Below are 27655 nucleotides of genomic sequence, written 5' to 3' on the forward strand. Positions count from 1 at the left end.
GGAAGTGCGGTCTGCTATGGGGCCCTGCCCAAATATTTGCCTAACACATGTGTCAGAAGGTCCGAGGCATGCCGACTCATGAAGAAAATATAGGATGTAAAGGGCAGATGTTTTGGTGTTTGCTCTAAACATAATTAAACGCTAGATATACACCAACTAAGGTAAGTGACAGGACAATCGAAGCGTCGCGGATTGAAAAACAAACCGATGCTGAGCCTTGAAAAAAAGATTCAAAGTAAAATTGAAAGTTGGCAAAGAAAGTTACAAATTATGCTTTAATGATCTGAAGCGCTTGTGAGTTACACTAACTTTATTTTCAAACTTATATATCGCACTTGCTTTTTGAATTGAATTTGTTATGGTTGCATTTGTTCGGTATTCAATAATCATCAGCAACACCTTACCTGCAATGACGATTAGGCCTTACAGGTAATGCATATTCTATAAATAGACATAATAACAAGTATCCCACGCCTGCCGTGTGGTTCTGACACTTATATATATACTAGATAAACATGGTGGTCTCGGTTTATTGAACATCAAATCATAAAAAAAAATCATACAATTTATTATTTTTACATTTGTTCATGGCCGTTTCTCCACATGGTTTATTTTAAAAAAAAGTGATTGATGTCAAACATCAGAACACAGAAAATTAATAAATGGATAGGTATAAAATAAAGAATAAATTCAAGCTAAAAAGAAGTACTGTTGTATTATTTATTATAAGAAAATGAGATTGGAGGAATTAAATGAGCAAATAAACTATTTGAATAAAAAGATATATATGATTTAATATTAGTCTGATATTTATATACTTATGCAAAAGAGGGTTGATGAGAACAATATGTTTATAAGATACGCAACATGATATTAATATTTATTGCAGAATTGTTATTCAATATGTGATAACAACCTACATAAAAATACATATATGTATATTCAGAAATGTCACCCATGGTTGTACACATATGTATCATTTACATCTTTCCATGGTGACTAAGATCTTGGCATACATTCAAGTAAGGCATTGTCAGCTTAAAAAAAATGTTAAAATTTAAATTAATTGATTTTATTTGATTGAAAAAATTTCCCACAGAAAAATATGATGTATGAAACATAAGATTGTCTTTCTCACATTTCTGGAACAAAAAATAAATTATTATGTATTATTCACAGTAGTTAACAATTATATATACAGTGTGTATTACTGACTGCTCTTCTGTGCATTTCACCCCTAAAAGTGACTTAAACTAACCTGTTATCATTAAAAAAGATTCTACTACAATGTTTAGAGGGATGAAAGGGTTGCAATAAAAGTAATATCATTGAAACCTTAAATATATATTATATTAGGATTCTGGTAACACAACATATATTTTCAGCCTAAACCAGTCAGGAATTGGCTGATTATCAACTAGAATCAGACATCAAAGGGAAGTCTATTATTAGATTTAGGCGTGGAAAGGTGAAATCTAAAGATGAAATCTTCATGTTGCATATTAAATTTTAATGATTGCCATGTAAATATAAAATATAATAACTAATTGTGGCCAGCTGTTGGTTCCAATAATGGATTTCTGTAATCAATCCAGGAGATAATGCATTATTTATGGTAATTACAAATCAACCCCCCCCCAACAAATACTCTTCCCTTTTATGTATGTCATTTCAAATAACAAAATGACTTATTATAACTTCATGGAAAATCTTATTAAATATTAAATATATTGTTTTGCATTGTTAAAAATCTCTTTAAATTATTATTTTTTTTTATTTGAAGTGAAGATTAAGTTCAGAAAAAGATAAGATTCCAAAGACTTTATAGGTAAGTCCTAGACATAAAGTTAAAACTGAAACTAGATTAAAAAGATATTTCTGCGTTGATATAAATATTGATGTTTATTTGCTTTATTCATTGTGATATCAACGCAGAAATATCTTTTTAATCTAGTTTCAGTTTTAACTTTATGTCTAGGACTTACCTATAAAGTCTTTGGAATCTTATCAGTTAATAAAAATATCTGTCTTTTCCCAAACTAAGACTAGACATTTTTCAATAACCATATTGCCTTTACTGGTCATTTTAGGCGAAATTGTTTCCTAGCAAAAAATTGGAATTTCTTGTTCAGCAATTGAATCATAAAATTAGGACTTCCTCATCAGTCCACACCCAAAAAGAATACCAGATTCTAAGATTTTATGAATTTTCATGACAAAAGAACACAAACAATTGTGAATATAGAATCAGGAAAAACACTGATAGCTGTCATTTTTATTTAGTCACACACGTGCTGGTTTTATCTAGTCACACATATGTGCTGGTTTTATCTAGTCACACATATGTGCTGGTTTTATTTAGTTACACATGTGCTGGTTTTATTCAGACACATATGTGAGAGTTTTATTTAGTCACACATATGTACTGGTTTTATTTAGTCACACATATGTGCTGGTTTTATTCAGTCACATATGTGAGAGTTTTATTTAGTCACACATATGTGCTGGTTTTATTTAGTCACACATATGTGCTGGTTTTATTTAGTCACACATATGTGCTGGTTTTATTTTCATTTAGTCACACATATGTACTGGTTTTATCTAGTCACACATATGTGCTGGTTTTATTTAGTCACACATATGTGCTGGTTTTATTTCCATTTAGTCACACATATGTGCTGGTTTTATTTTCATTTAGTCACACATATGTGCTGGTTTTATCTAGTCACACACATGTGCTGGTTTTATCTAGTCACACATATGTGCTGGTTTTATTTTACACATGTGCTGGTTTTATTCAGTCACACATATGTGAGAGTTTTATTTAGTCACATATGTGCTGGTTTTATTTAGTCACACATATGTGCTGGTTTTATCTAGTCACACACATGTGCTGGTTTTATTTTCATTTAGTCACACATATGTACTGGTTTTATCTAGTCACACACATGTGCTGGTTTTATCTAGTCACACATATGTGCTGGTTTTATTAGCTCACCTGGACCGAAGGTCCGGTGAGCTTATGCCATGGTGCGGCGTCCGTCGTCCGTCGGTCCGTCGTCCGTCGTCTGTCGTCTGTCGTCTGTCGTCCGTCAACATTTGCTTCAAATCGCTACTAGTCAAAAAGTTCTTATTGGATTTTGACCAAATTTGGTCAGAATCATCCTTGGCAGAAGGGGATCAGATTTTGCATAAATGGTGACTCTGACCCCCAAGGGGCCTGAGGGGCGGGGCCCAATAGGGGAAATTTAGGCAATTCCTTCAAATCACTACTAGTCATAAAATTATGAATGGATTTGAACCCAATTTGGTCAAAAACATTCTTGGGGGAAGGGGAACGGATTTTGCATAAATGGTGACTCTGACCCCCAAGGGGCCTGAGGGGCGGGGCCTAATGGGGAAATAGAGGTAATTCCTTCAAATCGCTACTAGTCATAAAGTTATGAATGGATTTTAACCCAATTTGGTCAGAAACATCCTTTGGGGAAGGGGAAAAGATTTTGCATAAATGGCTACTCTGACCCCCAAGGGGCGAAAGGGGCGGGGCCTAATGGGGAAATAGAGGTAATTCCTTCAAATCGCTACTAGTCATAAAGTTATTAATGGATTTGAACCCAATTTGGTCAGAAGTATTCTTGGGGGAAGGGGAACAGATTTTGCATAAATTGTGACTCTGACCCCCAAGGGGCCTGAGGGGCGGGGCCGAATAGGGGAAATTGAGGCAATTCCTTTAAATCGCTACTAGTCATAAAGTTATGAATGGATTTGAACCCAATTTGGTCAGAAACATCCTTCAGGGAAGGGGAGCAGATTTGCATAAATGGTTACTCTGACCCCCAAGGGGCCAAAGGGGCAGGGCCTAATGGGGAAATAGAGGTAATTCATTCAAATCGCTACTAGTCATAAAGTTATGAATGGATTTCAACCCAATTTGGTCAGAAACATTCTTGGGGGAAGGGAAACAGATTTTGCATAAATTGTGACTCTGACCCCCAAGGGGCCTGAGGGGCGGGGCCGAATAGGGGAAATTGAGGCAATTCCTTTAAATCGCTACTTGTCATAAAGTTATGAATGGATTTAAACCCAATTTAGTCAGAAGCATTCTTGGGGGAAGGGGAACAGATTTTGCTTAAATGGTGACTTTGACCTCCAAGGGGCCAAAGGGGCGGAGCCTAATGGTGAAATAAGAGGTAATTCCTTCAAATCGCTACTTGTCATAAAGTTATGAATGGATTTGAACCCAATTTGATAAGAAACATCCTTTGGGGAAGGGGAACAGATTTGCATAAATGGTGACTCTGACCCCCGAGGGGCCAAAGGGGCGGGGCCCCACATGGAAAATAGAGGTAATTCCTTTAAATCGCTACTAGTCATAAAGTTATGAATGGATTTGAACCAAATTTATTAAGAATCATCCTTTGGGGAAGGGGAATAGATTTTGCATAAATGGTGACTCTGACCCCCAAGGGGCCAAAGGGGCGGGGCCCCATATGGGAAATAGAGGTAATTCCTTTAAATCGCTACTAGTCATAAATTTATGAATGGATTTGAACCCAATTTAGTAAGAAACATTCTTTGGGGAAGGGGAACAGATTTTGCATAAATGGTGACTCTGCCCCCCGAGGGGCAAAAGGGGTGGGGCCCCATATGGGAAATAGAGGTAATTCCTTTAAATCACTACTAGTCATAAAGTTATAAATGCATGTTGTAAACTCAGAGAGTCTGGACTTCATTATTTCTTTAAAGCAGTTGGGATCCCCACGCTATAACCATATATAGCATTGTTTGAGGTTAACAAACAAAAGGAATTGAACAGGAACATTATTTTGACATTTGGTCAAATCCAACCAGGTGAGCGATACAGGCCCCATGGGCCTCTTGTTCAGTCACACATGTGTGAGTTTAAAAAATTTTTTTTTAAAAACAATTTTGTAAATTTTTTGGGGGGGAAATTTTACGTAGCTTTGAAATAAGTTAATTTCAAAATACTGTCTTTTTAACAATTAAGACTAGCCGGTTTTGGGAAGTGCAATGAATCAGCAATTATAAATGGACTTCCCATCAGTCCACCCCAAAAGAATACAGTTCAGTTTAATTTTCTGACAAGACACAAAAATTGTGATTGAACAAAAACATGATAGCAGTCATTTATTGTAACGTGCTGGTTTTATCTAGTCAAATAGGCTGGTTTATCTGTACCCGGTATGTACACATGGTGGTTTATTCAGACATATGTGAGAGTTTATTAGTCACACATATGTGATGGTTTTTTAGTCACACATATGCTGGTTTTATTCGTCACATATGAGAGTTTATTTAGTCACACATATGTGCTGGTTTATTTTACACATATGTGCGGTTTTGCACACATATGTGCTGGTTTTATTCATGTCACACATGTACTGGTTTTATCTAGTCACACACATGTGCTGGTTTTATTTAGTCACACATATGTGCTGGTTTTATTTCCATTTAGTCACACATATGTGCTGGTTTTATTTTCATTTAGTCACACATATGTGCTGGTTTTATCTAGTCACACACATGTGCTGGTTTTATCTAGTCACACATATGTGCTGGTTTTATTTTACACATGTGCTGGTTTTATTCAGTCACACATATGTGAGAGTTTTATTTAGTCACATATGTGCTGGTTTTATTTAGTCACACATATGTGCTGGTTTTATCTAGTCACACACATGTGCTGGTTTTATTTTCATTTAGTCACACATATCTACTGGTTTTATCTAGTCACACACATGTGCTGGTTTTATCTAGTCACACATATGTGCTGGTTTTATTCAGTCACACATGTGAGAGTTTTATTTAGTCACACATATGTGAGAGTTTTATTTAGTCACACATATGTGCTGGTTTTATTTAGTCACACATATGTGCTGGTTTTATTTTCATTTAGTCACACATATGTACTGGTTTTATCTAGTCACACACATGTGCTGGTTTTATCTAGTCACACATATGTGCTGGTTTTATTCAGTCACATATGTAAGAGTTTTATTTAGTCACACATATGTGCTGGTTTTATTCAGTCACACATATGTGAGAGTTTCATTTAGTCACACATATGTGCTGGTTTTATCTAGTCACACACATGTGCTGGTTTTATCTAGTCACACACATGTGCTGGTTTTATCTAGTCACACATGTGCTGGTTTTATTTAGTCACACATATGTGCTGGTTTTATTTAGTCACACACATGTGAGAATTTTATCTAATCACACATATGTGCTGGTTAGATGTAGGGTATACATACCTGTACAGTATTAACACAAATGTGCTGCTTTATACTATAAATGTGTAGTGTGAGTCCAAGGTTAGCGTTGATGTTATAGTTCTATATTGTTTGAAAAACACAAACATATGATCAGCTTTGACATAGATATCATATCTTAATATGTGAATGGTTAAATCCACCCAGCTGTACTTAATTAGTAGATCATATTCAAAGTCACTGGGTCAGTTAAACATTGGTGACAAAACCTTTATCTTTCCTTTGTTGAGTTACCTTGTGGAATTAACACAGACACTTAGGGTTTAAATAGAGGCTATGTTGTTATTTTGACAAGGGATAAATTTACAAGGATATTTTGGATGATTGAGTCCTTTGTTTCTTTGTAAAACACATTTATGTATGTGTGTAATAAGTCTGTATGCTATGTCATTCATGTAATCACTTCTGGATTGTGTGTTCTTTGTATCCTCATAAAAAAAAAGATTAAAATTAACCAAAGTAATAAGAAATATGTTCTGCTGAGAGCACTTTCTAAATAAATCAACTTAAAAATCAACAGGCATATATATATATTGAAGCTGGGGTAAGATATCTGTGATAAACCATGTAAATAATGCTTGTTTGGGGTGGATGCTTATCAGATATGTAGATATACATTAAATACTTTTATAAAACAAAGTTCAGTAGACTCAAATACAAAACAAAATTATCCTGTTTTTACCAGGGTAATGTACATGTACTGTAATATACTCGTCAGCCCTTCCTTTGAATTTAGAATTACCGATAAACTCCATTTATTTATCCTTTGAAGTTATGTTAGACTAATCGAGTTATCAGTCAGTTCTTTTTATCAATCATAATGTAAAATATTTCAACTGAAGGATCATCTTCAAATATGCTGTTTTAAGGTAAAAGTTATGCATCAGTAAATACCAGTATCCACGATTTTGTTCATTAGCACATACACTGTATGTAGTGTTGTATATTTTGTAAACAACACACCCCCACGTCACTGGCTGTTGGCAAGTTGACTTGAAAGCAATGTTTGTAGCTTAAGATTTCTTGATAAATGTTATTTGTACACTAGCTCAAATTACGATGAACCTATATATCTAAAGCTTTAGATATTCATGACTTTCAAATGGCGTTCCTTCTACAATCAACATGCTCTGAGCCTCTCAGGACAAATTAGTAAACATTTTAAATTTTGTAGACTGTAAAATTGAGAGCCTACTCCAATATGGATGTCTGTTTTAGATAATTAATATGTAAATCTGAAATAAGAATTTTGATTTTTATAACTTAATTAAGCTCATCATAATTTGCAAGGAATCATTGTCTGGTTGTTTGAAAACAAACTGCTGTGGGGTTTGTTTCTTTTGGTAGCTAAGTTTAGATATAGATTGTTCACGGAGCAACTTTGCTTTGCTAAATTAATATATCTTGCATGTATAGATCTGGATTTGGCTGACTGTGTTTGTTGTGGTAACCACGGGTTAAGTTTTGTATATGTTTGCATTTTGTTATCAATAAATCAATTTCAATCACCATGTACATTGTTAAGGAAGCATAATGATCTGTAGTCCGAGTTTCCTCTGGCCCTGACACCATGTTTGGTGTAGAAACAGGTACACCAGAAATGGTTTGCAACTGTCTGTCAAGGCTTTGTGCGGACTATTTACCAATTCCATTCTGTGGGTTGGGTGAGGGGAAGGGAGAAAAGGGGCTTCTTTATGTGGGGTGAAGTGAGGGAAGGGGACAGATGGGCAAAGAGAAGGGACTTCTTCCTGTGGGATGGGGTGCTGGGAGTGGACAAAGGGGCAGGGAGTAGGGACTTCTACCTGTGGGACGGGGTGTTGGGAGTGGACAAAGGGGCAGGGAGTAGGGACTTCTACCTGTGGGACGGGGTGTTGGGAGTGGACAATGGGGCAGGGAGTAGGGACTTCTACCTGTGGGACGGGGTGTTGGGAGTGGACAAAGGGGCAGGGAGTAGGGACTTCTACCTGTGGGACGGGGCGCTGGGAGTGGACAAAGGGGCAGGGAGTAGGGACTTCTACCTGTGGGACGGGGTGTTGGGAGTGGACAAAGGGGCAGGGAGTAGGGACTTCTACCTGTGGGACGGGGTGTTGGGAGTGGACAATGGGGCAAGGAGTAGGGACTTCTACCTGTGGGACGGGGTGTTGGGAGTGGACAATGGGGCAAGGAGTAGGGACTTCTACCTGTGGGACGGGGTGTTGGGAGTGGACAAAGGGGCAGGGAGTAGGGACTTCTACCTGTGGGACGGGGTGTTGGGAGTGGACAAAGGGGCAAGGAGAAGGGACTTCTACCTGTGGGACGGGGTGTTGGGACTGGACAAAGGGGCAGGGAGTAGGGACTTCTACCTGTGGGATGAGGTGTTGGGAGTGGACAAAGGGGCAGGGAGTAGGGACTTCTACCTGTGGGATGAGGTGTTGGGAGTGGACAAAGGGGCAGGGAGTAGGGACTTCTACCTGTGGGACGGGGTGTTGGGATTGGACAAAGGGGCAGGGAGTAGGGACTTTTACCTGTGGGACGGGGTGTTGGGATTGGACAAAGGGGCAGGGAGTAGGGACTTCTACCTGTGGGACGGGGTGTTGGGAGTGGACAAAGGGGCAGGGAGTAGGGACTTCTACCTGTGGGACGGGGTGCTGGGAGTGGACAAAGGGGCAGGGAGAAGGGACTTCTACCTGTGGGACGGGGTGTTGGGAGTGGACAAAGGGGCAGGGAGAAGGGACTTCTTCCTGTGGGATGGGGTGTTGGGAGTGTACAAAGGGGCAAGGAGAAGGGACTTCTTCCTGTGGGACGGGGTGTTTGGAGTGGACAAAGGGGCAGGGAGAAGGGACTTCTTCCTGTGGGATGAGGTGTTGGGAGTGGACAAAGGGGCAGGGAGTAGGGACTTCTACCTGTGGGACGGGGTGTTGGGAGTGGACAAAGGGGCAAGGAGAAGGGACTTCTACCTGTGGGACGGGGTGTTGGGAGTGGACAAAGGGGCAGGGAGTAGGGACTTCTAACTGTGGGACGGGGTGTTGGGAGTGGACAAAGGGGCAGCAAGTAGGGACTTCTACCTGTGGGACGGGGTGTTGGGAGTGGACAAAGGGGCTGGGAGTAGGGACTTCTTCCTGTGGGACGGGGTGTTTGGAGTGGACAAAGGGGCAGGGAGAAAACACTAATCTTTAAATGTGGTGGGGTGGTGGAAGGGGACAGGGCACAAAGAGAAGGGACTTCTTCCTGTGGGATGGGGAAGGGGACAGACAAACAGTGAAAGGGACTTCTTTTTGTGGGACAGGGAATTAAGGGACAGAGGGAGAGAGTAAACAGACTTCTTCCTGTGGGGTAGGGAAGGGACAGAGGTAGAGAGTAAAGGGACTTCTTTCTGTGGGGTAGGGAAGGGACAGAGGGAGAGAGTAAAGGGACTTCTTTCTGTTGGGTAGGGAAGGGACAGAGGGAGAGAGTAAAGGGACTTCTTTCTGTGGGATGGATTTGGGGAGCTAGCTGACAGAGGATCAGATGTACGTTCTTCCTTTGAGGGTGAGTGGTGTGGAAGGGGACAAACGGACAGTGAAAAGGGACTACTTTAAATATGTTGTGAGGTTGGGGAATCGAGGACAGACGATCACGATCATTTGATTCAGTTTTAGAGTTGACAAATTAATATAGTTATGATGAAGAACAATTTCTGAATGTCTTAAAAATGCCCACATAAACTGTGTGAGGACCGAAAATAATGCTAAATGCACATAACAGATATAAGAAATAATAAGACATTTTCCCCAGTTGTAGGCTACAGGACTGATTGTTTGTACTGCTATACTCAGATCACAGTGACCTAATTAGTAAAAGTAACAGAAAAGTTGGTCTATATATAGAGAGAGAATGTACTACATGTAGTTAAATACTACTACAGGTAGTTAACGTACTACAGGTAGTTAACGTACTACAGGTAGTTAACGTACTACAGGTAGTTAACGTACTACAGGTAGATCATACTACAGGTAGTTAACATACTACAGGTAGTTAACTTACTACAGGTAGTTAACGTACTACAGGTAGTTAATGTACTACAGGAAGTTAACGTACTACAGGTAGTTAACATACTACAGGTAGTTAACTTACTACAGGTAGTTAACGTACTACAGGTAGTTAACGTACTACAGGTAGTTAACATACTACAGGTAGTTAACTTACTACAGGTAGTTAACGTACTACAGGTAGTTAACGTACTACAGGTAGTTAACGTACTACAGGTAGTTAACGTACTACAGGTAGTTAACATAATACAGGTAGTTAACATACTACTGATATATAACAGGTAGTTAACATACTACAGGTAGTTAACTTACTACAGGTAGTTAACGTATTACAGGTAGTTAACTTACTAAAGGTAAGTTAACGTACTACAGGTAGTTAACGTATTACAGGTAGTTAACGTACTACAGGTAGTTAACGTACTACAGGTAGTTAACATACTACAGGTAGTTAACATACTACAGGTACATGTAGTTAACGTACTACAGGTAGTTAACGTACTACAGGTAGTTAACGTACTACAGGTAGTTAACATACTACAGGTAGTTAACATACTACAGGTACATGTAGTTAACGTACTACAGGTAGTTAATGTACTACAGGTAGTTAACGTACTACAGGTAGTTAACGTACTACAGGTAGTTAACTTAATACAGGTAGTTAACGTATTACAGGTAGTTAACATACTACAGGAAGTTAACGTACTACAGGTAGTTAACATACTACAGGTAGTTAACGTACTACAGGTAGTTAACATACTACAGGTAGTTAAAAACGTACTACAGGTAGTTAACATACTACAGGTAGTTAACGTACTACAGGTAGTTAACATACTACAGGTAGTTAAAAACGTACTACAGGTAGTTAACGTACTACAGGTAGTTAACATACTACAGGTAGTTAACGTACTACAGGTAGTTAACATACTACAGGTAGTTTAAAACGTACTACAGGTAGTTAACATACTACAGGTAGTTAACGTACTACAGGTAGAATATACTACAGGTAGTTAACATACTACAGGTAGTTAACATACTACAGGTAGTTAACGTACTACAGGTTAACATACTACAGGTAGTTAACATACTACAGGTAGTTTGATCCATGTTCAATGAAATTAAACGGTATACGTTAAGTCAGTGAAAAAGTTGCTATGACCCAGTATAAGTTAAATATAGAACCCTGAACAAATTCATACATTGAGCAGATAGACACACCTGAAAATTAATGATCCGATATGTGAATATGTACATACTAAAATTAAGTTTGCTTACATTTGCGGTTGGATGACTTGTGTAAGGGAAAGGTCTGAAGTTAGTTAAAATAACAACAACAACAACAAAACAATAATTATAATTTTAACACACTACTAGACTGGTGATTTTCATATGAACGTATCAAAAGACAATAATTGAACTAAAATTCAGCACTAGAAACAAAAATTGGACTTAAGCTAAAGGTTGAATTGACCCCAAACCTATGTTAGGTCATGTTCTGTGAAGCATTGAGACATTACACTATTATCCAGGCTTGTGACGTCTTAAGCTCTTTTATATAGCTCCGTCTATTTACTGGCTGCCAGGACAACTGTGTAAGGTTTTTAATTCCAGTCCTTGTGAGAAGATGAAATCAGTGCATGACTGATCGAGCAATTTGCCACATCTTTGCCCTTTTGCACCTGTAATTAATAAGTTAATACATATATATAAAAGATACAGTACACCAATAAGTTATAAGTACAATATCTTGGGATATCCTGTCAGGTGGGGTATTGTTGGTACCGTTTAAGGTGAGGAATGTGATAGACTCATATTATTTACACATAGAAAGGCAACAAGAAAGGCAAAAGATTAATATTACAACAGAATCGAGTAGGAACTACAGTAGCATTTCATAATCTGGAGATATTTCATTTGGTGAGTTGTAATTTAAGATTAATTTCTTTTTCCTTTTAAATATTGAGTATGTAAAGTTATAAGGGTACTGCAGCTGTACATTTAAAAAAATATTATCGGAAAAGATATAAAATAAATCACTCAATTCTAAATCTGTGGCAACAGTGATTTTTGAAACTGATGTATTTTGAATACCCACTCTCTTAGTATTGAGACTCGTCAAATTTCAGGAAAGGTGTTCTGGTTTTGCCTTAAAAAATCCTTCAAATATAACTAGTCTGTGAAAAAAAAAAAAAAAATCTTTGGATATGACCAATGCAAAAAGGTTATGGGTCAGATTTACGCTATGAATGAGAGAACAGCAATTTTAACTTAAACACTTTCTTATATACAGTCAAACCTGCTGTAACGACTGCCTGTCTATAACGACCATCTGTCTACAATGACCGATTTCAAGATTCCCAGGAGATTTTACTATATAACAACCCTCTGTATAGCGACCATCTGTCTAATGTGACTAACGAATGATGATTTTGGAACGGCGGTTGCTGTTTGTTTTCTATAGCGTACGTGTGAAGATTTTTTTTTTAAGAATAATTTGTTTTGACAAATATACATGTACACCTCAAACTTGTTTGGATTGGTTTGATAAATATTTGTTGTTGACTGAGGGAACGGTTTTGATATCATAAGATTCATTTTACAATGAAAAGTACATTATGACTATATGAAGATCGAAGTGTTGCTTTGTGTTATTCTTTTTATTCAGTCTGTTGCCTTCCAGAAAATGTATATCATGTTCTTTGACAGCTGTGATTGATCTGCATATATATTTTATATACATTTAAGATTCATATTTTTTATTTAAATTTGTTTCATACTTTTTGTAATGGAACCATCAGGCTATGATTCTAGAATCTAGGGAAACTATTATACATTAATAAAATTTCAAATAATAAAATACAGTATGTACATGTATGTAGATTGTATGCAGAAACTGTTATATCTGACAAAGGTTGCAAATATTAATGAAATATTCTGTGTATTAAAAAGATTTGAGATTTGAAAGCTGTTGAAGTTTGATACATTTTTTTGGCTGGTTTTCATAAAGTTTAAAAATGGTGTTTGACATCGACATGATAAGTGTAATAGATAGATAAAATGCTTAAGTTGAGTGGATGTGTGACAAACAACAGCTTTCACAGACTCAAGAGGAAGAATTATATCCGGTATATAGCTTACGTGGCTATACAATTACATTATAGATCTATGTGTATATAGAATGATTCTAATTCAAATTTAAAGTGTGTATACACTGATTTTTGTATGCATACTGTATATACATACATGTATGTACAAATTAGGATTTAAAATATTTCTTCATAAAAAAATTTTCCCATTTTAATTTTCATAACATTTTGTTATTATCAATTATTTACATTTTAATAACTATAGAATATGTCATAATAAAAAAGTATCAATTAACTTTGATTTACCTTGTATATCACTTGAGAAATGTGATTTTTGTATGTTGGAAATAAATTGATAAGTACCTGTAATTATTATGTGTATGAACATCAATATGTCCGACATTCCCTTTATGAGAGTGAAAACAAAATGATGTAAGTTTTTTAATACATTTATTCAACTTGAGAACTTGAGAGTTGCATTCCTGAAAATTTACTGGACACATATTTTTTTCACATGAATATAGTAGACCTGTTAAGTGACAATGTTTAGTAGTAAATGTAGATTTAGTTGTAAAAAACAGTACTTGTCACATAATATTATAATGGAAGTCGTTTTTTATGTCACATAATTTAGACTTCATTAAAACAAGATAGTTATTAAAGTTGTGCCATACAGCAGTTTTAACTTGTAGAATTTTACATTAATCTTTATAACTAATAAGTCCTTGCTAGTGATTAGAATTTTACATCAATCTTTATAACTAATAAGTCCTTGCTAGTGATTAGAATTTTACATCAATCTTTATAACTAATAAGTCCTTGCTAGTGATTGTGCAACCGCCTATATTAGGTATACGTATATAAGTTCATTCAGAAATGACAATAAGCCTACCCCTATCTATTATTATTTCATCAGAAATGTCAATAAGTGTGATTTCACTGCCCTGTTTTTAAATAAACCTACCCCTGTATTTCGTGTGATATTACATGTTAGCCCACTGGTCTTTATGTAGGATAATTACGGTAACAGTTCTATGCAGTTTTCAACGTTGATGTTTGTAATTCAAATTAGCCTTCATGTTTAGATGATAAACAGATTTAGTTGCAATAAATCAGTCTGTGTATCATTTTGTCAATATGTCAGCGTTAAAGTTCCGTCAAAATAGTCAAGTTTTATTGTAAATGACTTGGCATAATGAAAAAAAAAAAAAAAAATCCAGGCCAAAAAACTTCATCAAAGTTTACATGTATATAAACATTTATCTACACACCCTGACTACCTGTACACAAGCTATGTGTTTATTTACCAGTCACATTCGTAGATTGGCAGTACTGGCTTAAATGATCCTCAAACCATCATATATACCTGTAAGTATACATTACTTTCTGAAGGTATCAATAGCTATCATCCTCCTCCTTTATAACAGATTTTCATTATCAGTTCAAGATTTTCCTGGTTACATATAGTAAAAGATGTAAATACTTATATTTATTAGTCCCCTGAAAACCGTAAGGACTGTAGGTTTCTTCTCCATCTGTCTTTTACATAATTTATTATGTACATACTGCCAGGGCAATTCCTCACTGGTTTGGGATGGGGATTTTTGTGTCTTCAGTGAAAAGTTGGAAAGAATATTGGTGAATGGGGAAATATTTTTTCATTGGTAATTCAGAATTGTGGCCATTAAATGCCCTAAAAAGCCCTCAGAAAAAGCCCTGTCTGCACTCTAGCCACTTTATTCCTCGAGGGATTTTGATAAAAATTCACACAATGATAAAGGACCATACTATCTCTGACAAGTTTGAGTTTCAAGTTTTTAGCCCACCATCATCAGATGGTGGGCTATTCAAATCGCCCTGCGTCCGTGGTCCGTCGTCCGTCCGTCCCTCCGTCCGTCCGTCCGTCCCTCCGTCCGTCCGTCCGTAAACAATTCTTGTTATCGCTATTTCTCAGAAAGTGCTGAAGGGATCTTTCTCAAATTTCATATGTAGGTTCACCTTGGTACCTAGTTATGCATATCGCATTTTGAGACCTATCGGAAAACAACATGGCCGACAGGCAGCCATCTTGGATTTTGACAATTGAAGTTTGTTATCGCTATTTCTCAGAAAGTACTGAAGGGATCTTTCTCAAATTTCAGATGTAGGTTCCCCTTGGTGTCTAGTTATGCATATTGCATTTTGAGACCAATCTGAAAACAACATGGCCGACAGGCAGCCATCTTGGATTTTGACAATTGAAGTTTGTTATCGCTATTTCTCAGAAAGTACTGAAGGGATCTTTCTCAAATTTCAGATGTAGGTTCCCCTTGGTGTCTAGTTATGCATATTGCATTTTGAGACCAATCGGAAAACAACATGGCCGACAGGCAGCCATCTTGGATTTTGACAATTGAAGTTTGTTATCGCTATTTCTCAGAAAGTACTGAAGGGATCTTTCTCAAATTTCATATGTAGGTTTCCCTTGGTGCCTAGTTATGCATATCACATTTTGGGACCAATCGGAAAACAACATGGCCGACAGGCAGCCATCTTGTATTTTGACAATTGAAGTTTGTTATCGCTATTTCTCAGAATGCACTGACGAGATCTTTCTCACATTTCATATGTAGCATCCCCTTGGTGTCTAGTTATGCATATTGCATTTTGGGACCAATCGGAAAACAACATGGCCGACAGGCAGCCATCTTGGATTTTGACAATTGAAGTTTGTTATTGCTATTTCTCAGAAAGTACTGAAGGGATCTTTCTCAAATTTCATATGTAGGTTCCCCTTGGTACCAAGTTATGCATATTGCATTTTGAGACCAATCGGAAAACAACATGGCCGACAGGCAGCCATCTTGGATTTTGACAATTGAAGTTTGTTATCGCTATTTCTCAGAATCTACTGAAGAGATCTTTCTCACATTTCATATGTAGCATCCCCTTGGTGCCTAGTTATGCATATTGCATTTTGAGACCTATTGGAAAACAACATGGCCGACAGGCAGCCATCTTGGATTTTGACAATTGAAGTTTGTTATCGCTATTTCTCAGAATGTACTGAAGGGATCTTTCTCAAATTTCATATGTAGGTTCCCCTTGGTACCAAATTATGCATATTGCATTTTGAGACCAATCGGAAAACAACATGGCCGACAGGCAGCCATCTTGGATTTTGACAATTGAAGTTTGTTATCGCTATTTCTCAGAATGTACTGAAGAGATCTTTCTCAAATTTCATATGTATGTTTCCCTTGGTGCCTAGTTATGCATAAAGCATTTTGAGACCTATTGGAAAACAACATGGCCGACAGGCAGCCATCTTGGATTTTGACAATTGAAGTTTGTTATCGCTATTTCTCAGAATGTACTGAAGAGATCTTTCTCAAATTTCATATATAGGTTCCTCTGGGTGCCTAGTTATGCATATTGCATTTTTGAGACCAAACGGAAAACAACATGGCCGACAGGCAGCCATCTTGGATTTTGACAATTGAAGTTTGTTATCGCTATTTCTCAGAATGTACTGAAGAGATCTTTCTCAAATTTCATATATAGGTTCCTCTTGGTGCCTAGTTATGCATATTGCATTTTTGAGACCAAACGGAAAATAACATGGCCGACAGGCAGCCATCTTGGATTTTGACAATTGAAGTTTGTTATCGCTATTTCTCAGAAAGTAATGAAGGGATCGTTCTCAAACTTCATATGTAGGTTTCCCTCGGTGCCTAGTTATGCATATTGCATTTTGAGACCAGTCAGAAAACAACCAGGCCGACAGGCAGCCATCTTGTATTTTGACAATTGAAGTTTGTTATCGCTATTTTACAGAAGGTACTGAAAGGATCTTTCTCAAATTTCATATGTAGGTTCCCCTTGGTCCCTGGTGTTGCATTTTGGGACCAATCCGAAAACAAAATGGCCGATAGACAGCCATTATCGCTAAATCTTAAATTTTATATATAGGTTTCCCTTGTTTGAAAAGTACTAGAGGGCTGTTTCTGAATTTACACAGATTAGTAAGACTTAGAGGAAGGGAAAAGTAGAGAAAAGATCAATCTGACATGGAACCTATAAAGATCATTCAATGGTGGGCGCCAAGATCCCTCTGGGATCTCTTGTTTAAGTCAAGGTCACTTACTATTTTTAGAAGGAGCTGGTAGGGGACAGCATTCACAGTGTCCTCATGTTAATGACAAGTGGGTTGTAGCACTTTAAAAACCATTATCTATCATCAGAATTTCTCAAATGATCAACTATTGATTGATAATAAATAGAAAGAGAGATGTAAATTTTTATATCACAAAATTATTCACAAAATGTGTGAAAATGAGGTGGATATTGTATAAGGGTACCTTACTACTAAAATATCGTTTTAATGCATCTTAGTAATTTTGTTAATTTAATCACTTTTCATGTCTGCTTTGAATCTCAATTAATTCCTGAGAGAAATCATGATCAATCATAGAAAATCTTGATCAAATAGTCATTGGACAGGAGGAAAAACAAATCAACATCGATCTAAATCAATTAAACAGAACAACCGTATTGGAAATCGTTTAATATACAATTTCTATAAGGATTTGTACTTCTATACATTCCCAGGGTTGAATGTAAGTAAATATCCAGGGAAATTGACCTCATTGATCTCTACCTGTCAGGTGTATATAAACGACCTACTTTCACCTGTGTAGTGACATCGTTAGTCAGGTCAATCAATAAAAATACTCCATGCATCAGTCACCTAACTTATGCCATAGCCTAACCTTTTACTGTACATTGGTACATGAACTCTGGATGTATTCTTTCTTTCTTTCTTTCTTTCTTTCTTTCTTTCTTTTACTCATATCATACAAAACATTAATTGTTGCAATATATTCACGCATTTTGATAAATTTTCCATGAATTTTTATTACATTGTTTTTAGCTCACCTGGACCGAAGGTCCAGTGAGCTTATGCTATGGCGCGGCGTCCGTCGTCCGTCCGTCCGTCCGTCAACATTTGCTTCAAATCGCTACAAGTAAAAAAGTTCTTATTGGATTTTGACCAAATTTGGCCAGAAACATCCTTGGCAGAATGGGAACAGATTTTGCATAAATGGTGACTCTGACCCCCCGAGGGGCCAAAGGGGCGGGGCCCAATAGGGGAAATAGAGGTAATTCCTTTAAATCGCTACTAGTCATAAAGTTATGAATGGATTTGAACCCAATTTGGTCAGAAACATCCTTGGGGAAAGGGGAACAGATAGTGCATAAATGGTGACTCTGACCCTAAAGGGGCCAAAGGGGCGGGCCCAAATATGGGAAATAGAGGTAATTCCTTTAAATTGCTACTAGTCATATGGATTTGAACCCAATTTGGTCAGAAACATCCTTGGGGAAAGGGGAACAGATTTTGCATAAATGGTGACTCTGGCCCTAAAGGGGCCAAAGGGGCGGGGCCAAATATGGGAAATAGAGGTAATTCCTCTAAATCCCTACTAGTCATTAAGTTATGAATGGATTTGAACCCAATTTGGTCAGAAACATCCTTGGGGGAAGGGAAAGAGATTTTGCATAAATGGTGCCTCTGACCCCGGAGGGGCCAAAAGGGCGGGGCCCAGTGGGGGAAATAGAGGTAATTCCTTTGAATTGCTATTAGTCATAAAGTTATGAATGGATTTGAACCAAATTTGGTCAGAAACATCCTTGGGAGAAGGGGAACAGATTTTGCATAAATGGTGGCTCTGACCCTGGAGGGGCCAAAGGGGTGGGGCCCAATAGGGGAAATAGAGGTAATTCCTTTAAATTGCTACTAGTCATAAAGTTATGAATGTATTTGAACCCAATTTGATCAGAAACATCCTTGGGGGAAGGGGAACAGATTTTGCATAAACGGTGACTCTGACCCTAAAGGGGCCAAAAGGGCGGGGCCCAGTGGGGGAAATAGAGGTAATTCCTTTGAATCGCTACTAGTCATAAAGTTATGAATGGATTTGAACCCAATTTGGTCAGAAACAGGGGAACAGATTTTGCATAAATGGTGACTCTGACCCCCGAAGGGCCAAAGGGGCTGGGCCCAATAGGTGAAATAGAGGTAATTCCTTTAAATCGCTACTAGTCATAAAGTGATGAATGCATGTTCTATAAACAATTCTTGAGGTCTTTCAGACCTTAGAGAGTCTGGACTTCATTAATCTCTAAAGCAGTTCGGATTCCCACACTATAACTATATATAGCATTGTTAGAGTTTTACAAATAAAACAAATTGAATATGAACATTATTTCGACATTTGGTCTAATCCAACCAGGTGAGCGATACAGGCCCCATGGGCCTCTTGTTCATTGAATTTTACCGAAATTCTATGCACTAGTAGATAATTTTAAGCTCTTTTACATGATAGTTATTACATATCTTTCCCATGGTCAGTTTTCATGAAATCGATGAATTTATGCACTGAACAATATGCAACGTTCAATATCGGAAATTGGCTATGGACAATTATACAAATATTATCAGGGGAAGGAAAAAACAATTTTCTACATATCTTTTAAATGTAAATGAAATATCCTTATTGAAAAACAAAGAAGAAAAAAAGTCATTTAATGGATTAGTATACTCTAAAACAATCTGGTGACTGGATTACAGTGTAAAAGAATAACCTTCTGACAAATCTTTTTAAATGAATATGTTTCTCATGTTTATAACCCAAATACATTGTATTTCCTTGGAAACAATTATTTAAGAATGTTCACTGATTTCATTTGAAATATGAAGAAATCTGTTTATGTATTTTCAGGTATTGACCCCCATCAACATGTCAGCCATGGGGTTGAGTGGACCTATCTACACTGTCCATCAGGTCCCGGAACATTTCAAAGAACATTTCATCATCCGCGGTTACCGTCACCCAAAGAGCACTGCAAAACAATGTCTTCTCAGTGTCTTCGATGCCACCAACGAAACTCTCAATTTCTGGACACATTTCCTACCCTCCTGCTACTTTCTTTGGGTGCTAAAGGGTTTGTCAGACACCCTGGACTTCAAACATGATCCGTACACGTGGCCGCTACTTGCATACATGTTTGTGGCTGTGATATTTCCCCTGGCTAGCGCTACGGCCCATACATTCAACACTATGTCTGATGAGATGCGCCATTTTTGTTTTTTTCTCGACTACGGTGCTGTGAGCATTTTCTCACTAGGTGGTGCTATTGCATATCGTGCGTATTCTTTCCCGTCAGCATTGATAGATACATGGTTCAGCCATAATTTCATCTTCATTGCTACGATGATTTCCATGATTGCTGTTGTGCTTTCCTGTCAGACAAGGTTTATGAAAAGGAGCTATTTGCGAAACTTTATACGACTTGGATCATTCGGCTTTTCGTACCTTTTTGATTCCATTCCAATAATGTACCGCCTGATGTTTTGTTCTCCGGACGAATGTGCCCTACCTTCGCAGTCCCAGCATGCAAGGCAGTTTATATTTGCTTTTAGTGCTGCAATTTTTTTTGCAACACATTTTCCGGAGAGATTTTATCCTGCGAAATTTGATATTTTTGGCCACAGCCACCAACTCTTCCATGTGGCTTCGATTCTGGGTACCATGGACCAAATGCAAGCCATTCTTCATGATATGGTAGACCGGCGTGATATACTTCAGGGAAGTTGGTGGTTTCCATCTCTAGGGGGCAGTGTTGGGGTCATTACCGCTGTTATGGCTATCAACACATGCACAATTGCCTTGTTTTCGTTTCGATTAAGAAAATTTGTCAAATCATCGAAATCTTCTTGATCATCATTCCATTATAAACTGCCAAATGTCAAAAATGCAAAATTGTGATAAATATATATATTTTATTCCATTTGTATATCTCAGATATATTTCCAATTTAATATTGTAGTTTTATTTTATACCAATTCAGATGGTGATATATCTAAAATGTCTGTTGTATTTAGTCCATTCAGACTTTAAAAGAAGTGTAATATGTTGATGTGCTACAACGGACAAAGTTTGAACGGTTTGTACTGATTCTGAATCTCGTATCTATGTTTAATTGATTTTGGTAATGATTTTAAGAAATTATTTTAGTTGTTGATAAACAGATGCTTATAAATAAATATCCTTAACAGTGCTTGCATGAATCAAGTGTACAGTAAACCTATCTGCATATGATCTAATATGTGGAATATGTTTGCTGAATAGTAATGGATAAAAAGGTTCATTACTGGTGATGATGCATTTTGTTTTATAAACAAACCCATTATTTTTGCATATTTATTTTCTGCTGTGTTAAGAAAATCGGTGTTAAAGATTCCTATTATAATTAAAATGTCATATTTACATGTATATCTTTTGAATATTTTCAAATATTCAAATTGTCATATTTTTCTATACCAATGCAACCATTAACCGTCGGACATGACTGTTAGTGTAGGGACGTAGCTTTTCCACAATGGCGCTCTATTCTCATATAACTACTGTAAAAATTTACGATATACATACTGTGCTTTTCCATCCCCTTAATTCTCCCATTCTTATAAGGATGTTCCTAAAAGGTGCCTCTATCTCAGCATTTATTTATACATGCCAGCCTCATTGTGTATGAAAAACAGTTTCTTTATATCCTGATCAAATATTCATTCATTTTCCAAGCAACCTAAAATTTTATTATTTTATAACTTGGTCAAAAAATTGATATTAATTTATGCTTTTCATACCACAATGTAAGTGTGATATTTACTAGATAAAATTGTTAACATTGTAACTACATTAAATTGTTACAACACAACATTGTTACTACATTAAATTGTTGCAACACAACATTGTTACTACATTAAATTGTTATAACACAACATTGTTACTACATTAAATTGTTACAACACAACATTGTTACTACATTAAATTGTCACAACACAACATTGCTACTACATTAAATTGTCACAACACAACATTGTTACTACATTAAATTGTTACAACACAACATTGTTACTACATTAAATTGTTATAACACAACATTGTTACTACATTAAATTGTCACAACACAACATTGTTACTACATTAAATTGTTATAACACAACATTGTTACTACATTAAATTGTCACAACACAACATTGTTACTACATTAAATTGTTACAACACAACATTGTTACTACATTAAATTGTTACAACACAACATTGTTACTTATACACAGTTATGATTCTATGCAACTTAATTACAGTTCTGTGTTACCATATTGTTACAATATAACTTTGTTTCTACATAGCAATGTTACTGTAAAACTTCATGATCAGATATAATTGCTATGCTGACTGGAGTGTATATGTCATGAAAATCTCTTTTGATTTATAGAACATTGGAATTATGATCTGTTTATTTTGAATGGCACTTTTGCAACTTGGTATTTATACAGTGGGAATTTTGTAATATCCATGGCTAACAAATTAAGAATTTACATTCATTTTTTCATGCCGTGACGTTCTTCTGAACGTTCTTTTCATGATTTACTCAAATAAAATGGCATGTTTTCTGAGTTTCTATCGCATGGAATATATTGTGTAGCTAGGATTATCAGGAGATGAAGTTAACATGCCGAAAAAAACATTTCTATGTCACAAAGGAGTTTTCGGAACTTTTTGGTTACATAATCCGATAAATACAATATCTATGTTTTGTTTTTATGAGCCATTTTGTCTTTTTCTTTCACATTTCATGCCTTCACTTTGACTCTGAGAGAAATTTAACAAAAAACAATAGCATTTAATTGATGAGGAATACAAATCCTCTTCATGTTTATTTTCTTCTTGTATGTACATCAAAATTAATTTGTCTCAAACCTTTGTGCAAAGTATACATGTGTTTCTCCGGTTATCACCAAACCTGATGCCATTTTTCAGTCCTTGATATGAACATAGTTAGTAAACTTGAATGATTATATTTTTTTTTACATTGATCATTTTCACTCATAGGATATTTTGTATAGACATATTTTGAACATTTTGCCAAAATGTTTTTGCGTTACCTTCCCAGAATGCATTTCATATATCATACCTCATTCTTAATACGTAAACTCCAGAGAGAACTGTCACTTTCACTTTGTACCCTTGGAATATTTCATTACAAAATCGAAGACCAACTCACCACCATCTTTTGGATAAAATAGAAAGCGACTAGTTTGATCTTTTTATACACACGAAACAAATTTCAAGGTCGCAATATTTGAAATGGAAAAAAAAAAGAAATAATATAAAAAAAAAATGTCTGTCATTGAACTTTGTTGTCGCTCCTCTGTAATGTTCAAAAGAAATGTATTAGCTTAAAGATTGGTCATGATACCCAAATGAATAACTAGTTGGGTGAGACTTTATCACTAGTCCTCCACCTCTGGGTTGCGAGTTCGAAACCCACATGGGGCAGTTGCCTGGTACTGACCATAGACCGGTGGTTTTTCTCCGGGTACTCTGACTTTCCTCCACCTCCAAAATCAGACTTGTCCTTAAATGACCCTGGCTGTTAATAGGACAATAAACCAAACTATGAAATATTCCAGGGGTACAGAGAGTGAAATTTAGCACTAGCCCTGGAGTTGTGAGGATGATCATATCTATACTCGTTGGATTTGTTTGTGGCCTATTTACAAGCCATTTTGTTATCAAACAGTTAACAGGTAGATACCTGTGGTATATTTTGTCAAAGTGTTTTACATCTCATCATCAAGCAATTTACTTTTTTATTGTAATCTTGAACAACATCGAATCATATACATGTACATGTATATATACATAACTATTGGTTACGTAGCTCTTTTCAAAATTCTTAGTTAAGCTCAGAAGAGTTACTCCCCTTTATTCTGACTTTATATATTGCAAGTGCAAATATTGATAAATTAATTAAGATAAGGAAAAAACAAAAAAAAGGAAAATTAAAGGGCAATAACATCAGCACTGTATATTCATGTACTATAAATGAAAACAAGGAAACAAAATGACTTTACATATTTCCAATTTCAGCTCTTACAAATATCATGAACAGGATGACATGGCTAAAAGGAATATTTTTTTTATTTTGACATTTAAAAAAAACCCAGATGTCCTATAAAGCAGCCTTTGTTGATGAGTACACAAAGAAATATTGTATTGTACTTTGAAAATGTAGATGAGGAAAAAAGAACAATTTTGCCGGCTGCCTTGTATAGATTTCTGATTTTGTGACCTTATCGTTTTCTAGATATACTGTAACATTCTGTGCCTTCTTCCATTTTATACTTATTTACATATCTGAAGTATAAAAAACTTCACATTGTTGACAGCCCTAACATCATGATCATGATCATCTGTTATTAGTTAATAGACCAACACAATATTTAACAAAAGTAGGGGGCGTGCTTTGTGTAGGACAATGAAAGTATTTTGTATTATTTTTACTAAACTGCAATAAATATGGATAGGCTTATTACTGGATCAATGTAGAACAGTTTTTTTTCAGTCAAAGTTTACAATTAAAATTGATCTCCTTGTGCAGAGAAAAAAAAATGTAAAACTAAAGAAACGTATGTATCTGTGTTTGTTTTAATGTTGATAAATTGATGTCATATTTCTGTTAAAAGTTGAATAAAAAATCACTCAATTTACCTTCCTTTGTGAAAGTTATTCTATAGATAGAGATCTTTATTATATATAGTAGCAACGGAAAGGTATTCTATTAAATGAAAGACTGGAAATATATTTAACATCAGGGTAATTATAATGCTTTTTCAGTGTGAACTCACTATGGAAATGCACAGGGACTTGGCAAAAATTTCCTAACTACAGTCAGGATGTGTATTGTTATATAATGGAGAGTGGGGTTCGGAATTTGGGCCAATTCCCTGTGTTAAAGAATATCTATACCTGTAAATGATATTGGGTCCTGTTATAATATATTTACAGAACCAACATCTAATACCTGTAATACAAAAGGAAGTTTATAGATAATCTAGACATACCAGCCATCAGGAAATACATGTAATATGATTATAGTTTATATAAACAAATCTGCAATTGTTCTTTTTTGTTTTTGTTTTTAACTCTGTATATATGTTAATATTCCATTTTTTACACGATATAAGTGCTTGATTAATTATAATAACATGTATGTGTAATGATATGTTACAAGAATGAGGGCATAGGAACATGGCACAAGTTCACAAAACTTGTGCAAAGTTTGTGTGTAGTAACAGTATGAGCCCATAATTTGGTTATATGATAGAAATTCCTTTCAGAAATAGAAATGATGAAATACCAAATACATTAGAATGTATTGTTTTTCTGATGACAACTTATATATACTCTTAAAAATATTTGTTTTTTAAATATTTTTCATAAAAATAGTGCAATTATATGTGAAATTTGAAAATGTAGCATCCTTGTGATTTTCTTTTATTTATTTCCTATTGAAAAAGTTTTGTGTGGGAATGATATCAAAACGCATCTAAGAGAGTATACTGGTAATCATGTTATCAAAGGGAGATAATTAACCAACGACAGAAGTGTTATCAAAGAGAGATAATTAACCGACAGAGGTGTTATCAAAGGGAGATAATGAACCGACAGAGGTGTTATTAAAGGGAGATAATGACCCGACAGAGGTGTTATCAAAGAGAGATAATTAACCGACAGAGGTGTTATCAAAGGGAGATTATGAACAGACAGAGGTGTTATTAAAGGGAGATAATGAACCGACAGAGGTCTTATCAAAGGGAGATAATGAACCGACAGAGGTGTTATTAAAGGGAGATAATGAACCGACAGAGGTGTTATTAAAGGGAGATAATGAACCGACAGAGGTGTTATTAAAGGGAGATAATTACCGACAACATAGCCATCAATGTAAACTATAAAAATTACCAGGTTTAGTGTAATCTGCACCTTGCACATATAGGAACATGAATGTCCACCTGGTTCACACTTTGTATTTCGGAGAAAATAGGAAGACTGTAGAATATTATATTTTAATCAAAATGTTGGTTTAATATTTACAATGTAATGTAAGATTTTCTCAGTGAAGGATTGGGATTCATTGAAAAGCTAAGTATAAGGGGTACTTATAATGAGAGTCAGTGAGTCTCTGGAATCATTTTATTTTAATGTGTTAATTCATGAATATGTTACAATGTGCTATATTTCCATGTAGTTATTCTTTTTTTTTTAATTAAAGAAAAATTTATCTGATGAAAATATATTTCAGAGAAATCTGCTTCAAGCTCATCATATGACAAATGTTTAGATAACTGCAATCGACCAATGAAACACAACAGTATGAGTGGTGGCGCTGCACAATTTATTAGTTAGAAAATTCACAAAAATAATATGATCATTTATTTATCATTTATTATTTTTTTACTAGCTAAGATGTTCAATGTTTATATGTTTTATATACATTTTTTACAATCTATGTGTTTCTTCTGGGTTTTTTTTGTCAAACCAAATCACCACTGATCTTAAGACTTTTTTCACACATTGACTACCAGTAACAAAAATTTCATTTTTTTTTTTTTTTTTTTTTTCATTTTTTTTTAAAGAGTGGTTAATTGGTCATGTACCAAACATCCAATTCATGTTTATTAAAAGCATTTTATTCCACAATCTCTCTATTCTCTTGGCTAAAATTGACTGTGTCTTCTGATCATTCCATAAACAATCTGTTTTGTCCACATGTGGTGATCAATAAGGTTTTTTTTTCTTTTCTTTTTTTTTTTAAACAAAAGAAAACTTGAAAATAAACTTTTTTTTTTTTTTTAAGAATCTGAGATTAATTATTTTATGACCATCATGTTATCTTTCCTAGTTCTAATTAGTTATGTAACAAAAAATTAAAATGCTTTATTAGTGTATCTTTTGAATGTTTTCAGATATTTCCTTTGAAAAAACCTGTTTGTATTTACACAATCAATATGAGAGGAAATTTCAATCTTGTGGATTAACAAAAATTCATGTATTAAAATTCAGCTGTAGAACTATAATTATTGATGGAATTAGGAATATCTATATGACATCCAAATTAATACAAACCATCGTGAATTTTAAAGAACTGAACCCAACTGATTTTGCGTTTGAGCAATATTAATGTGTTAAATTTGTTATGATTTATTTTATCTTGAGGTACTAATAAACTACAACAACATCACAGTTAATGACTTTTTTGTGTTTTTATTTCTCAAAAGTTGGATGTTTGTTAACACAGGGGCCTGCGAATTACTAATACTACCGTGTAAAGGTCAGCAGTTCACTACTGACCCCTGGGTCTGTAAACACATTGATAGAGT

At 35.6% G+C, this 27655-nt stretch overlaps 1 protein-coding gene across 2 annotated transcripts; it reads left to right on the forward strand.

Annotated features, from left to right (window-relative positions):
• Positions 1–10: 10 nt before the first annotated feature.
• On the forward strand, positions 11–27523 carry LOC117322334 (membrane progestin receptor gamma-B-like). 2 transcript variants are annotated; one of them, XR_004531516.1, is made up of 3 exons: positions 11–161; positions 20148–25978; positions 26177–27523. XR_004531516.1 is itself a non-coding variant. In XM_033877195.1 (2 exons), the coding sequence occupies exon 2, from the start codon at positions 20166–20168 to the stop codon at positions 21144–21146; it is 981 nt and encodes a 326-aa protein (XP_033733086.1). In that variant the 5' UTR covers positions 11–161; positions 20148–20165; the 3' UTR covers positions 21147–27523. The 2 variants fall into 2 exon arrangements, 1 of the variants encoding a protein (XP_033733086.1); XM_033877195.1 differs by having other exon boundaries at positions 20148–27523.
• The last annotated feature ends 132 nt before the right edge of the window (positions 27524–27655 follow it).

This window comes from Pecten maximus, chromosome 2, assembly GCF_902652985.1.
Source record: "Pecten maximus chromosome 2, xPecMax1.1, whole genome shotgun sequence".
Lineage (NCBI taxonomy): Eukaryota > Metazoa > Mollusca > Bivalvia > Pectinida > Pectinidae > Pecten > Pecten maximus.

Bases quoted from the DNA above. Each gene is read 5' to 3' on its own strand.
- LOC117322334 (XM_033877195.1), top strand. From the start codon at position 20,166: ATGTCAGCCATGGGGTTGAGTGGACCTATCTACACTGTCCATCAGGTC.